Source organism: Cyprinodon tularosa, unplaced genomic scaffold (genome assembly GCF_016077235.1).
Source record: "Cyprinodon tularosa strain WSP-4 unplaced genomic scaffold, ASM1607723v1 ctg432, whole genome shotgun sequence".
NCBI classification, from domain to species: domain Eukaryota; kingdom Metazoa; phylum Chordata; class Actinopteri; order Cyprinodontiformes; family Cyprinodontidae; genus Cyprinodon; species Cyprinodon tularosa.
The window spans coordinates 838,705-854,811 of NW_024039155.1; the positions used below are offsets into that span (position 1 = coordinate 838,705).

Sequence of the window (16,107 nt, forward strand, 5' to 3'; positions counted from 1 at the left end):
GTTTAAAAAAATTTTTTTTTAAAAAGGAAGAAAAACACCCATGTAAAAACTACTGTAAACCAAACTGAAGAAACAAAACAGGAAATATGGGATTAAAAACAAAGCCTATTTTAGCAGTAATGTATTGGGTCAGAGGTCTTCAACACAGCTACTGTATGGGGGTCGCCAGAGTTTTGGTTGATTAGACTTTTTTTTTTTTATATATATATTCCCCCCTGCAATTTTTCCACTAATTGAAATGTCTTTAAATGCACATTAACATGAATTCAACACACTGTAGTAAACAGATAAATGGAGGCAGAAGATGTCTTTCAGTTATCAATGCTCACATTCAGCGACACACAGCAGCTCTTTCAAGCTGGGCACCGTTTCATTCACAACACCTGTCCCATCAACCAGGAATCCGAATCAGAAATACTTTAATAATCCCAGGGAGAAATTACTTTTGTTACATTACTCCATCTGTAATAGAACGACTATAGGAGCATTTGATGTAACAATTTCTATAATCAGGGGTCCCTGCTCCATCTCGCCATCAGTTTGGGGTTCATTGGCCTGGAAAACTTTGAAGACCCCTGTTTTAGGTAAATATAAAAATCACAGGCATTTAAAAAAAATAGCTTAATCCATTCAAATACTGCAAACATTTCATTTTTCAACCCATTTATGGCTGGGTTCAAAACTAAAAGCTCCTCTGAACTAGATTTTATTTTCCACCAGCTATAATTTGTTTCCAGTTCTTTCCACTAGATGGCGCCTCCAGCCACAATTTCGGGTTCTAATCCAGAGAGGTGGCAAGGTTCTCCAAGGCCGTAACCATTACTTGCCAAGCATCAGTTTTCCAAAAGGGGGCAATATAGCACTGTGTTCACACCTCGATCACATGCTGGGTAATTAGGCATGAAAAGCGGTTTTGACACGCATCAGGAGCTGACATCTCAGATTAATGAATGACAACAGAAACTCGGACTTTGGTTCAACTTGCAGTTTGTAGATTTATTTTAAAGCAACTTCTTTTGTAAAATATAAATACAAATTATGGGATATTTTAATTACAAAGTTAAAACAAAACAAAAAATGAACACTCCAAAGAAAAAAAAAATTAAAGTACTGCAGTATCCTCCCCTTTATATACAAGCTCTGTGCCACAGGGGAGGGGGGAGGGGAATATCAACATGGTCTTAAAACTTTATTATACAAACAGTTTTGCAGCTTCTAACGTTTAAATTACAGCCTGAACAGAAAGAAACATCTTAAAGGGAGGAAAGAAATACAACAAAGTAGCCCCTGAGGCTCAAACAAGCACTAAAGTTTGAGGAGAACTAGGGGAGAAAAAAAATGGACATCATGTGCTTCCTATAAACACAAATATCAGACCGAACAGCACAGCCTCAGAACTATTCTGTACAACATGCACAGTGTGCTGTATGCTCACACACCGTCCAGCCGCTTAGAGCGCGACTGCTCCATAAAAAAAAAAAAAAAAGCTTTCAGAGGTGCCAAGAGCAACATCTCAAAGAGAAAACGCTCTCCATATCATATATATACTGTATATATTTATTTATACATATATTAATTTATAAAAATAAGACCATTATTAAGTCTCTTGAGTCAGAAATGTGTTGATCCTTAGTTAATGGAGGGAAAGGTTTCCACAGCCCAGCTAACCAGTGGGTCAGTCCGTCAGTACACCAGTGCTGGTCCAGAGCCGAGGGAACTAAGGGTCACGCTAAGGCATATCTGTAACCTCTGATTGGTTCAACAGCAAACTCCACTTAGTGAGGAAAACGGTCAGGATGAGCCCAGCTTGCCCGCCGCCTTGATTTTGTCTTTGAGTTTGTCCGCTTGGTGGTCCCAGCGGTCGTCCAGACACTCCAGTGTTGAGCCCAGCAGAGCAGCCAGCTCCGCGCTGTCTTCAACCAAGTCCAACAGGTCCTTGCTGTCCGGCTGGAAGCCCTCCAACTCCTCCGGGCAGGAAAACAGCTGCGACAGGGACGCCTGCCTGTAGAACTCCGCCTCTGCTACAGTCACCACCTCCATGTGGGGGAAGGCTTGTCGGAAGGCGCGGGCGGACATGCGCAGCCGGCGGAGCACATCTGACAGCAGCAGCCAGTTTCTAGGTCTGAAAGGAAAGGAGATGATGGATGAGGGCAGGCAGAGACAATAGGAATAATTTGCTTTATCTGCTTTGGAGATCTAAGCTCACCCCTGGGAGAGGGACACCTGGATGTTGTAACATGGCAGCAGAGGTCGATCAGAGAATTCAAATTCAAACACCTCCCTTCTCTCATCCTCGTCCTCGTCGTCTGGACCTGGAGGGTCTGCCAGGATGTTGTAAACACCGCCCTCTTCGCCTGATTCTGAAACAAATCACAGATTCTACTTCAACACCTTTTCTTCTTCAAGGGTAGTTTTCTGGTGACATTTTCAGCTAAATTAAAGATGGTGATCACATCCAACTCTTTGGTTCTTGACTGAAGCAAAACTAAAGTAAAATTAGTGGGAGGCTAGTAAACATCCAACTGCTTGATCATTTCCAGCATTGCGTTTTAAGAATCTGTTGACATTTTTTAATTCTTTATTATATTTTCTGTTCATTTTAAATCCTCTATTGGAGTAAACACCATTGTATTGTTTGGAAGTAATATTTAAACCATGTTAAATATTATTGTGTCCCACATTGCTAACATTCAAATTCATGAATAAAATCTTCTGAAGCGTGAATTTAGTTTGAAGGAAATTGAACTTGTTAGATGGTTTTATAGGATAATCCCTGTTAAATAATATAAGTCAAACAAATTCCCATTGTTCTGCTCCAAAAAAATCGAGTCAGCGTCAAATAAGTTTGTATCTAAGAGATTCATATAAATTGGCTATAGCTAGTAACCTAAGAACTGTGTTGAGTTTGACGTTATTAATCTGGGATGGCTGCCGTTCAGTCTGTTTGCGATGAGGAGGGACGACTAGTACAATACTTTGAGCTGATTGGGTGACATGCCAGCTAGTATCCGCCTTCCATAATACGCTTTCAGCCAATCGTAGTAGCGAATCGTGACATTTCAGATCACAATAGTATTTGTCTGCAGCTTTTTGAGCAACTAACAGAGTAAGCTGATAAATCAATTTTTTTTCCAAATCCTGTCGGAGGAAAAGCTCAGACATCTTTCCCATCTACAAATGGGCAAATCGTTGCTATTTTAGCTAAAACCCCGAGTCAATTGCTGTATCGACAGGTGAGTCCTCCAGCGTAGCTATGTTTGAAATGACCCAGCAAGGTCCTTCTGACTGTCGTCACTCCTACATGTCCCGCCCCAAAAAAACACTCCTACATGTCCCGCCCCAAAAAAACACTCCTACATGTCCCGCCCCAAAAAACACTCCTACATGTCCCGCCCCAAAAAAACACTCCTACATGTCCCGCCCCAAAAAAACACTCCATGTCCCGCCCCAAAAAAACACTCCATGTCCCGCCCCAAAAAAACACTCCATGTCCCGCCCCAAAAAAACACTCCATGTCCCGCCCCAAAAAAACACTCCATGTCCCGCCCCAAAAAAACACTCCATGTCCCGCCCCAAAAAAACACTCCATGTCCCGCCCCAAAAAAACACTCCTACATGTCCCGCCCCAAAAAAACACTCCTACATGTCCCGCCCCAAAAAAACACTCCTACATGTCCCGCCCCAAAAAAACACTCCTACATGTCCCGCCCCAAAAAAACACTCCGACATGTCCCGCCCCAAAAAAACACTCCGACATGTCCCGCCCCAAAAAAACACTCCTACATGTCTCGCCCCAAAAAAACACTCCTAGATGTCCCGCCCCACAAAACACTCCTACATGTCCCGCCCCACAAAACACTCCTACATGTCCCGCCCCAAAAAACACTCCTACACATCCCGCCCCCAAAAAATTTTGCATGTCATTGGTCCGACCCACTGGTCTTTACGAGACGGACGTATTAGTGGGAGTCTTTCACGACGGATTTGTTGTGAGACTGAAAACTTAGATCTCGCGACAATCCAACTTGCAGCTTAAGTTCATATAGCTAGCTCTTTAAATAAAGTTCGGAGTTACTCTATATAATGTTACATGTAGCCCCTTTTAACCATCCCTCAGCCAAATAATTGTTTTTTTGTTTTTTTCATTTACACTGGAACTTGTTTCCTCCGCTTCAAGTCTGGAGTGAAAATCTACATCTCAAAGATTAAATCGGCTTTACTTAAATTGTAACTGCCATACTTGTGAGATAATCGCTTGTCTAATTTAGCAGTTTAAACAGTAGAAACGCATTCAACTGAAATCCCGCCTAAGATAGAAGGTTCCTTATAATGGAGCTGCACCTTTTGTACAAATTAAAGGACACAGAGCGCTGATCAGTACTCACCACACACAGCGCTGCCATAGAACTCCCAATAAAGCCCTGCGTCGTCATCTGAGCGTCCCTGAAGGTCAGCAAAATAATCTGCGGAGAGGAGAAGCCTGTTATTCAAGAGCCGGGCGCCTGGGGACAGCCAACGAGGCAAATACAATTGCCCTTGGAGACTACAGCAGAAAAATGGATAAAGAGCACAGTAAAACAGGGGGAGGGTTGGTGTCGAGAGAGCGAGAGAGAGAAAAGAGAAACAAACAGAGAAATGTTTTGAGGTGGTGATGGTCAGAGGCCAGGGGCTGTACCGCGGGGGAGGAGAGCGACCGTCTCTGCTGGGTTAGAGCTGGCTCAGTTCAGAGCGAGGCCACAGACGGCTGCCAGGAATCAAACAAGAACCACACACAGTCGCCAAAAGCGAGAGCGCGTGCACACACACACACACACATTTCTACGCAGGGCGAAAAGAGGGCTGGAAACAAACAAGCAGAGGGAGCTGGATAAGCAACGCGGTGTGTATTCAGCACGCACATTTGCAGAGCGAGAGCCGGGCTTTGTGCCAGCACTGAGGCGTGGGGCGTCTGGCGTGTGTTTGGAGGGATTAACGGCCTCCAGATGAGTGGGACCAGGTGGAGGGAGGGCCGTCGTCGCTCGCTTGCAGAGTTCGCTTTTCTCCAGCTCTTCCGTCATCGATCCGTCCCGTCGTCTCAAAATTCAACACCATCCACTCTGCCACCTGTCCGTTTTCTAGCTTGTTTTCTCATGAAACGGGTCCTGACTAGTTTGGGCATCGAGGCAGGCAGAGGCAGCTGAGCATGATTTCATTTCCCTCTCCTCTCACACACGTCCCTGTGTTGACTCAACTTAACTATAAACATCCAGGCGAGCCCTCGCAGCACACACACACAGCACGTCAGACTCCAACGAGGCTGCCGTGCGAAACGACAGTCGCTCTCCAGCCAGAGTGAAGCCCTTTTTTCCTCCTCACGTATGCCGAGCAAACACAGTCACCGTTGCTAGGTAACGAGATAGAGGAGCCGAGAGGCAGCAGCAACGCGCACCCGGGCGAGCCGAGAATCCCTGTCTAACAGGTGGCCGAGGGAGGGAGGGAAAGAGGAGGGCGCCGGAGGGGAGATGGGATATGACAGAGATGGACGTGTGGAGCTGCTGCTCTGAAGTGGAAGATGAGGATTTACAGAGAGGGAGTCCTGCCAGGAGGTTGAGCAGAGGTCAGAGCAGTGAGAGAATAGCAAACAGAGAGCAGAGATGGGGTGGGGGTGCAGGGGGCTACTGGGAGCAGTTGATGACCAATCTTTTAACCCGTTTACCCTCACCCAAACCCTGATCTCCACTCTTCTAAGTCGGCTTTCTGCAGCTAAACTGGAATCCAAAATCTCCTTGATTTCTGATCCATTTTTAAATGGGCTGAGAGAAGGAAACTTTAAAGAACTGTGCTCACTTTAGATGATGAGATTTAGATGAGATTTGCAAGTTAGAAATTTTTTGTAATTTGAACATAAAGATAAATTGCTTTTAAAATGCTGATTATGTGTGTGTCTCTCTCTCTCTCGGTCTGATGCTTGGGAGCCATTTTCTAAGCTCAATACAATCAGGCCAATTTATACCAATCTCCAGGTGCTCGGTATGTGGTCCATTTTCTTGAAGCATTCATCATCCCAGCTCATTAATAAGCTTACACTCCAGTTTTGCTGCTGAAGTTGAACATACACAGAGGACTGGACTCACCGGTGAGGAAGCGCTCCATGCCGTTGCTGCGGGTCATTTTCAGCAGGCTGCGGCCGGAGTACGTGGCCAGGGTGGGGTCAGCTCCGTAAGACAGCAGCACCCGCACCACGTCCAGGTGGTCATTCTCCACAGCATCATGGATGGGTCTAAACACACAGTGGGGTGAATAACAGCCTGTGTTATAAATAGTCATGCTTTAATAAAAAATATCAATGTACTAAAAAAAAAACTGGCATAGCCAAAGCTTAGGCTAATAATGGGTAATATGTGGCCAAATTTAAAATGCATTAAACCATCACCATGCAACGCGACTGAGCTTAGATAAGCTGGTCAACACATACAGCACAGTTTATGGGTGTAACATAAAAATGAGCGAACACGCTCATTGCAGGACGCTGCATGCAGGCATGAGTCACTACTTCCTAACAGATAGCTCAGCCGGAATTAATAAATGTGGATAATGACACCATCATGTCTGCAATGTGCAAAGAAGAGCACGGACAAAGAGAGAAGAGCTTTTATTTACCTGGTCCCGTCCTGTGCACTGCAGTTGATGTCTGCGCCATAATCCAGCAGGTGTTGGACAATGCTGAGCCAGCCCCGGGCACATGCCTCATGCAGAGCACAGTAGCCCGCATAGTCTCTGTGATTCACCTCGCAGACTCTGTTCTCCAGGCAGTACAGCACCACCTCCTAAAAGAGGGACGACAAAACAAAGGAGAGCTGTGTTAGTTAAAAAGGTTTTTTTTTCCTACGTGTGATCTCAAACGACGCACACATACACAGGCAGACGCAAAGAGCCCTTCCCTTTACATTTCCTGCGGGAAAGAAATGAGGGGAAAAGGAGGAACCGAGTGTGCTCCGGTGCCGGACAAACATACGCAGTTGTGCACAAATGCTTCATAACATCAGAGCTGGCGCCAAACGCATCGAGGAGCCCGAGAGTGACTCAACTGCTCTCCGCCTGCCAGATTCTGCTCACGCGCATATGAGTGTGCGTGCCTGTGTGCAGTGATTGGGCTCGGACGCCGCTGTGGCAGCCAGCTACAATGGCTGGGCTCTGAGCGCAGCATAATGGAAGCGGAACAAAGAGATTTGATGGAGGCGCTTAAGAGCTGGAAGCGTTTTCTCTGGTCTAAGGCTGTGACAGTTGGCCGTCCGGCACTAAGTAGTCAGAATAGTCTTTATTGGACCCGAGCAGTGTCTGCTGCCATTAGACGGAGAGGAAACAGAGAGACAGGAAGCTGCCAGGCAGTTTGTGGAAACAAGGTCTGCTTGGGTCAGATGCTGAATTTCAACACCGTTAATATGAAGCCTACAGAATAACACATTTTTAGGTGCCGTTTTGTAATAGATGGAAAATATTTTTTCCATAAGCATGTGTTAAGCTTAAAAAACTATTAAAAACTATTCCTTTAAATAAAGGAAACTGCCTGTACTTTTATTCGTTGTTTTTCATACCATCAGTATCTTTTCTGCAAAAACCTATATAATCTCTAGCCTTTGCAAAAGACGAGCATTTTGCACCGCAAAAGCACAAATGCTCTCGTACGCTGCCGACGATTAACTTAGTAGTTACAGATATCGCAAGATTTTTTTTCTGAGGCAAAGAACTACAGCTGAGACTGGTGGTGAAGAAAATGTTACCTCCTGCTGCTGCACTGAGAGCAGCGCTCAGCTGCTTCCTGCTCAAATTCACACCAACTGAAAAGGAGGCATTATGGTTCCTTTTAAATTTTCCATTAAAAAATTACATGTTTTTTTCCATTCTTACAACATTCTGATCCCTGGAGCACGCTAATTATGAGACAATGCGATCCTCCAGACGGATTCCTTTTTAGAAGCAGAGCTTTTTCTACAAATTTAGATGGGGCCAGTTTTAATACCTGCAACAAATTGTCAGGGTCAAATCTGACCTGGACTACTCCATAACACACAAAGACTATTTCACACAAACTGCGTTATCTGTGATGCCTTGAACCACAGACTTTAAGTTAATCTTCTGTCTGCAAAGGTCTGCCAAAAAATTCTTCAGGAATTCAGATTTTAGTTCAACATCATATATGTTTGGTCAATGACCAACACAGCAACTAGAGCTGGTTTTGAGATCCTCAGAAGTTTAACAACATGGGGAGATGTTGCCTAGTTGGGGAGCGTGGTGGGTAGGGCATAGGGCTTGGAATCCTGAAACCCACTCCCACAGACTGCCACTCAGGCTCTCCTTTAACCCCGATTGCTCTGGGCGCCCTATTACCCCCTTTACACTACCCTTGAAAAACCGATCCATGCCGAGACCGGTCCGAGCTTGGATCAGTTAACCAGGCCGAGCTTGGTTTTGACGACCGTTTACACATCACGCTATCTCGGTTCCTCGACTCTCCGCCTTCTAGTGGCGATCTGCGGTATTACAGCCAGTATTAAAGGAGGAAATCAAGCAGTTGGTGGCTGTAATGCACCAAAAGTTGTTTGCCAACCGCCATAAAACAAGACGACAAAGAAGGAGGGAATCAAGCAAATCAAAATGGCTGAGTCCGTCACATTCAGAAAGTTATGCTTGATTATTATTGCTGTACTTCGGTGTTATTTAAAATGCCATTATTTATTTAGATTTCGATTGTTGTTTATAGTTGTTTTTTTCTGTTTTGTGTGGGTTGGCAAGCAACTTCCGGAGGGGCATTACCGCCAATGGGGATGTGCAGCCAGACGGAGATGACGCGTTCTGCTAATGCGCTCTTGTTATCAGAGAACCGAGCCAGGGAAAAAAACGAGCCGAGCCCACGTCTGGAACTGGTCTGCAGTTAGCGCGGTTCGGTTGTGTCTAGCTCGGTTCAGTTCAGTTTGCTTTCCATTTATACACCATAAGTTATCTCAGTTACTGAGCTCGGACCGGTCTCACCACGGTTTTTCAAGGTTAGTGTAAATGGGGAATATGATGGCAGCCCACTGCTCCCTAAAGGGAATGGGTTAATTGCAGAGGTACATTTCTCTATTGTGAGATCAATAAAGTTTAATTTATTTATGTATTATTTAACATGGAAAAAGACTTGGGGAAATCAAATGAGATTCCAGGCTTTTTGAGACTTCAAGGATTTTATCTATTTTTTTTACATTATGAGAATCTAATGTTATTGTTCATGCAAACAAGAAGGGAAAAGCACTTTTAGAGCAGATGAGCTAAAAATTATTTCACTTGTTTAAAATTACCTTTGAAAATATAATTCAAAGTAAAATTAATGAAAAATTATTTCACGTTCCAAGAAAATTCAAATGACCAAAGCCTTCCCCTCCTCATTTTGTCCTAAACTACTATATATTTATATATGCATGTGAATGCAGGATTCATTTATCCAGATGCATTCACAGTGCCGTCCTGCAAGCGGTCCTGTGCCGAGGGGAGCCGAGGTGCTCATCTGAACCTGGCTAAACGACACCAAGCCTCCATTTCTATGCTAATGCTGGCCAGCCATCTAGTCCAAGTGTTTATCGCACTCCCTCCCACCCCCATTCAGCGCTTGGAGGGCATAAAAAGCCAGCGGTGGAGAGAACACAGGCTGACGGACGGGAGGGACGAGCAGAGGACGGAGGGATGACAAAGACGAGAGGCAAGCACCAGATGATAGATGAATGAATCCGTGGACGAAATCTGCCGGGGCCGTCCTTTGGGCCCCCGCTGATCATAACAAGAGATGAAAGGGTGGCGTGTGTGGGTGGTGGTGTGAAACCGGGTAGAGGAGACGACGTTGAGGAGGAGGTAGAAGTGGAAATCCGGGATGGGAGAAAATGGTGAGCAAGTACGAGCAAGTGAGAGTGAAAGAGGAGAAATAAGGGGAGGGTGGGAAGACGCTCCAACTGGTTTTCTCTTGCTGCCAACACTCTGTTTGCCTGCTGGAGAGAGATTCTCCCCTAGAGGGGAGATTCAGCCGTGCTGAAGCTCCCCTCTAGGGGATTCCACGCGCTCTGTGTGTGTGTGTATAAGAGTGAGAGCAAGTGTTAGAGAGACTGACGGCTAGGGAGAGTTGATATGCAGCGTGCCAAAGCCTGTGTGTGTGTTTCTGTGCTGCTGACGCGTGTGGCTGTGGAGGAGGCGCAGCGCTAAACCTCCAGAGCCGTGTTTAATATCGCTGGGAGAGAGCGAGGAGCTAAGCACGAAAGCCCCGGCTTCCCGCCAGATGCACACATGCACAGACACAAGCATGCACGCACGCATACACAGACCACCCCCCCTTTCTATTCTCTTCTCTTGCACTCTCTTCCTCTAATCTCCCTCTCTAGAATGCTTCCCTGCACTCCCCTGCAATCAATGCATCACTCAGACACTTAACCCCTTCCGGCGCTGCCTGGGTTGGATGCGTGTCACATGTGTAGGTGATGCATGAGCGAATCTGCCAGACTGGAGTTTTCCGGCGAAAGGAAAGTTGGTGCGTGCTCGGAAAAGTGAAACGTGTGGGTGAGCGAGGATTCGGTGAGACTGAAGGCGCTGCTGCTGCTGCTGATGATCTCACAGTTAATTAATCTAACACTGAGCCACTCAGATTCTATTAACAAAACTGAGAAGGAAAACGAGAAGTGTGTGTGTGTGTGTGTGTGTGTGTGTGTGTGTGTTGGGTGCGTGGCAAGGGAGGAAAAGTCACCTCTGGCTGCCATGATAAATGCCCTCCTTTTCAACCAGTAATTTGCACCACGTTCCCCTCATCCACATGCAAAACGAATGATTCAAGAAGCCTATTATGAGTCACTGTCTGTTCTGGTGGCATGTCAGACAGCCTGTGAGGCAAAGTGAAGCAAAGCAAAACACCCCCCCCCCCCCCTCCCCACCCCATGGCTTGGGGTGACAGTTTGCTGACCTGCTGGTCACCAACTTTCCAGCTACCAGATGCAGGTAAGCCTGTTTGGTTCCCATGTCCACGCTCGGAGGCAAGTTCAGGGTAATAAAAACCAAGCAAACGCCGAAGTGGAAAAAAGAAACCCGTGCAAGTTCTTTGAATGGCCTCTTGAGCCCAGCTCTGAAAATAAATGAATCCACGTAGCCTCTTTGTTCAAAAGGCCCTACTTTAGTCCAAACTTAAATTATTAGCAGACTAGTTTAAAAACGGTGGCTAAGTAGTTACACAGTCTTCTAATATTAAACCCATTGGGAGAAAAATATTGCAGCTGAAAGCTAAAGGAATAATTTTGTGGCCGTTGTTCAAATTCACAATCATATTACCTTGTTCTCTCCAAAGGTAATGATGTTACATGCGCTTATTTTAAATGTAGAAAAACACTTAGATGTAATAATATTAGAATACAACTAATATTAGAAACTACTAAAATATGTTAAACTCAATCAAAAATCTACTTTATTTTATCAAATTATCTGGATCCAAGGATTTGTTTAGGTTAACAATAAAAAGGAAGTGCCAGGGAATTAGTGTCCTATAATCTGAATGATGAAAGTTTGGCCAACTTTCCCCCAAAAAAAGCTAACGTCCTTTTCTTGCTGGTTTATTTGCAGCAGATATGCCTTTATTCTGTGCAACTCCAACAAAACCAATCCAAAAATGGGAAGTGAAAACACTTAAAGAAAAATCAAGAAGCACCGATTTAAAATGGTTCAGCATTGGTATCGTCCAACAAGCCCAATGAGATGCAAGCGGTAAGCAAACATTTAAAAAGTATCACATTTTCTTATTCCTCCAAAAACTAAACAGCTATTTTGCACTTAAAATAACTATTTTGGTTTTGATGCACAAACTTAATTTACCATAAACATTAGCTAAATTCAGCAATGGTTTTTAAGCACTCTTTGCATTAAATGCTTAGGGGCTAGTTATCCTCCCCGCAGCAGTGTGTCGCAGTGAGCTTGTCACAGATATTTTTGAATTATGTCCAATTTTGAAGCGTGATCTGAACTATGTTATTCCACGTCGCAATGCAAGAGGGACAATCATAAACTAGCTGTGATACGGCCGAGGAGGTGAGGAAGTGGAAAAACGCAAGGGGCAAGTTGTCGTGACAACTTAGAGACATGAGGGCAAAAAAAGAGCGGAGATCCAGGTGGGAAAAGGGTCCCAGCGTTCTCACACGCCTCGCTCTTCTAGCTGGTCCATCTCAACAAGCTGTTTTTCATAATGGAGGTCATACAAACGAAAGAAAACACCCTTTCTGCCAGCTGATAAGCAGTGTGCAGCAACAGGCAAGAGAAGTGGGGCATTATTAATATTATTTTGACTGGAAAAAATATATATATATTTAAAAAGGACTTTAAATTGTAAGAATATGTTGGAAATTCTTTGGTGTTCAGACAATTTTCCATAATTTATTTGTGTTTTGTGTCACAAGAAAAAATGGCTTTAGGGATGAGGAGGTTAGTTAGTCAAGGTCCCACGACAGTCTATATGTGTGTGTCTGTGTGTGGGCTTCTCAGGCTTAGTGTGATGCAGTGATGACAGACGGTCAGCACAGCCAGCTGGCGGAGGAATCCAAGGCAAAAACACACTGCAAACACCAGGAGCACACACACATTTTCTTGTGCGTATTAATGACATTCTTGTCATTAGCACACATTGGACATCCGAAACACTCCGAGACCAAGACAATAACTGGACTCAAGCCAAGGGGAGTTCCTTCAGTGGTAGTGATGGTTGAAAACAGAGCAAAACTAATAAAGAATCAGACTAAACCAAAGCGTTTAACCTTTGGAAATGTCTGGCTGTGATTTTCTTCTTGCACTATGCAGAGTTCCCCTCAATGCCTTTTCTCCCCCCCCCCCCTTTCTGCCATAATGTTTTAATTTTTCCAATGCTTACATATGTCTGAGACAAAGCCAGCTATCTGTGATTTATGAACGAACTGTGGCAGTTCAGAGAGAGGCTCGACTCTTGGCCCACATTCGGACCATACTGTTGTGCGAAAGACGCTCATAATGGCTTTTGCAGCCAAACATATATAACCATTATTTTATCTAGTTAGCAGTAACAGGTTTGGGAGGGGCAGAACTGGGTTTTTATCTATGCAACCTACAGCTAGAGTAAATTATAACCTATTAGTCTGTTTTTTTTTTTTCTGGCATCTCATAAATAAATGACCTATAACATCTACAACAATATGACAATATTTTTGCAGTTGTTAAACTGCAACTTTAAAACCTTTTCACATCTACATCTCCTATGCTCCCCAATTCTCCTCTAGATCAGACCACCTCTGTTAGTCAAATGACCTTTGATGTAATTGTGGGGCTCTATATTTACCAAACCCTCTGATTGTGCAAACTTTTCTTTCACAGAAGGGGGCTGCAGGTGAAACCCAACTTTTGTCTTCTGCTTGGATCTTATCGATCTGACAGCCAAGCTCAGATGCGATTCATGGGGGGGGGAGCATAAATGACAGATTGCACCTTTATCTGAGCCTTGAGCGGGCAGAGCTGAGAGGGCCCCCGATCAGTGCCGTGAGAGGGATGAAGACATCCGCAGCATTTCTCATTACCATTTCAAATGCTCAGCAACCGAGGCAGAGCGATCGGCAAGAATAAAAGGCGAGCGAGGGAGGAAGGAAGGCAGAGAGAGTGGGCTTTCATGTGCAGAGGCACGGATTGCGAAACTAAATGAACATGAAATATGTAGGGGGGGGGGGGGGGGGGGCACAAAACGGCACAAGCGCGCGCCACGTTGCGCGTACCCGTACAGATTATTGCCCTGCTGCGTGTGCAGGTTCTCTCACACACACACCGAAAAAAAAAAAAAAAAACACAACAACCGGTGCATCTCCATCTCCGTTTTTCTGTCTGCGTCTGTGCACGCGATTATTTCAGTGCCGCGTGCCTGCGTGTGACAGCAGCGGGAACCGAGGAGAAGAGCGGTCTCTGTGTGCAGCATATGGAGAGGAACACGCAGGGGAGGCCTGTGCGTGTGCTTACTGGGTCAGAGCGGGTGTTTCTCTCCGCATATTTCCTTGCATGCTTCATAATCAGCATGTTAGCTGTGTGTGTGTGCGCGCGCGCCTCTGTCTCGCGGGCCTCCGTATCTCTCTGCCTGTGTGTGATAAGCCCGGAGCTCGCGGCGCTAAAACACCAGCGTGATACAAGCGCTCTGCGCAGCTACAGGCTGGGGTTGGTGTGTGTGTGAAGGAGAGACAGAGTGCATAAACTGCTGTGTCTAGATGTGCGCCGTCCCTGTGTGTGTGTGCGTGGGAGCCCCAGGGGCCTGCCCCGGGCTTATCACACACAGGCAGTGAGAGACGAGCTTCCTGAGCGAGGAGGGGGAGAGAGAGAGAAAGAAAGGGTGGGAGGGGGAGGAGGGGGGTGTTGTTTGCGCAGCGGTCAGCGCCTTGTTTGTGTAGTCTCAGGTTTTCTCCTCCCCTCCCCCTCCTCCTCCTCTCCACACGAGGAGCGCAGGAAGGGAAGAGTGCGGCGGGAAAATGTGAAGCTAGAGAGGAGAAGGAAAAAAATATATAGGAGAGGGAGGGGAAAAAAACGTTCGAGAGAGACGCATAAATCAGAGAGAAGAGCCAGCTTCAATCGAGCACGGCTGACTGAGCCCTGCTGCTGCTGCTGCATCCTGACAGAGAGAGAGAGAAAAACAGCCGCCGCCGCTGCTAACCACAGTCACCACGGCACATTAGAGGGCCATTAGAACGCGATTATACTCCCAGTGCTTACCTCCCATTCACACTCCTGCTCTCTCCCATTCAGCCTCTCACACATAATCACCCGCACATACCCTCTCCCCTCATCACCATAAACGTGTCCGACTAACGATAAAGAAAGTCACCAACAAGCATGGCGTGAAGATACCAGTTTATAGAAGCCTCCACAAAGGCATGCAGAAACACATGGGAGCAGAGGAGCTTCCTGATAAGGCTACCCGCCCAGGGCGGCAGGACCTACAGGAGAGGACCCAGCTATTGACAATTATCATTTGCATAGCTATCAGAGTTATGCCTCCAACAAGTTTTATATTGCTTTTTTCCTCTGGGGAAAGAGTTGTCACCCCGCCATGTCCAAAGGTAACAATAATATGCAGTTTTAGATGCACTTTCCTTTAAAAAGAATGTAATTAAATTTTGCAACCAATATAACTTTCATTCATATTTCATCATTAAAGGGGAACGCCATTTTTTTTAACATTTGGCCCTTGATTTTACGTTATTACATCATGTTCTATTCACCCATATGAGTTTTGTGTCATTTGGAGCTGTTCTGAAGATATTTTGTTAGGTTATATCCAAGTAACGTCTTCCTATGGGCAAACGACTTGAAGGCACAAACTAAACTGTTTACAATTTATCATTTATGGTACGCCAGCATGCAGTTATATTTTTTATATTTATATTTTTTTAAAACAAAGCGGAGTGTGTATGACGTCATCCACGCGCCGGAATGGAAATGTGACAGGCAGCCCGGGCTACAGGCGGCTACGCTTTACCCCTTATATTCATTCGGCTAGCTAAACTGAATCGTTCAATTCCATTAGGAGAGCGAGATCATCTGTGGTAGTAGCACTGGGCATCTTCCAGGTACGCGAGTAAAGCTAGCAGCAGTTCAGCGGACTGGAAAAATGAATGTTTATGATTCAATTCTTATGTTCTAAAAATGTTTCATATAGTCAGCTTACATTTGTTGGTTAAAGGAAACACCACTGAATCGCATCTTTAAAGAAATTTGCAGCACATTTCATCACCTTAAGGTTAAATCTGAACTGGATCAATTTACAATGCATAATGGTTGTTTAAATCACCATGTTTTACCTCCATATAATGCACATGCACACAAAAAAATGCATCATTGAGCGTTTAGCACCATTCCAATAAGCAAGACCCCCGATGAGCCAAAGCCAAACGGCAGCAATCAATAAATCAATTTGTAAAACTTCTCAAAACCACAGACCATCCACGTTAAATTAGGAGCTAAACATAAAAGCGGAAAAAAACACATTTCTCTTTTCTTTTCCAGATAAATGGGGGCATCTCTAGATGAACGATGCCGTCTTTTTCCTTATATTCATATTTGCATAAGATA

At 45.1% G+C, this 16,107-nt stretch overlaps 1 protein-coding gene across 5 annotated transcripts in view; it reads right to left on the reverse strand.

The window, feature by feature from the left end:
• Positions 1-959: 959 nt before the first annotated feature.
• bcor (BCL6 corepressor) overlaps positions 960-16,107 on the reverse strand; it is a 40,631-nt gene continuing 25,483 nt past the window's right edge. For all 5 annotated transcript variants that reach the window (XM_038299649.1, XM_038299647.1, XM_038299650.1 and 2 more), the window contains 5 exons: positions 6,640-6,806; positions 6,114-6,259; positions 4,386-4,463; positions 2,207-2,360; positions 960-2,122 (listed from right to left, as the gene is read on the reverse strand). In XM_038299649.1, the coding sequence (XP_038155577.1) occupies positions 1,792-2,122; positions 2,207-2,360; positions 4,386-4,463; positions 6,114-6,259; positions 6,640-6,806 (876 nt within the window). In that variant the 3' untranslated portion in view covers positions 960-1,791. The remainder of the gene's footprint in view (positions 2,123-2,206; positions 2,361-4,385; positions 4,464-6,113; positions 6,260-6,639; positions 6,807-16,107) is intronic.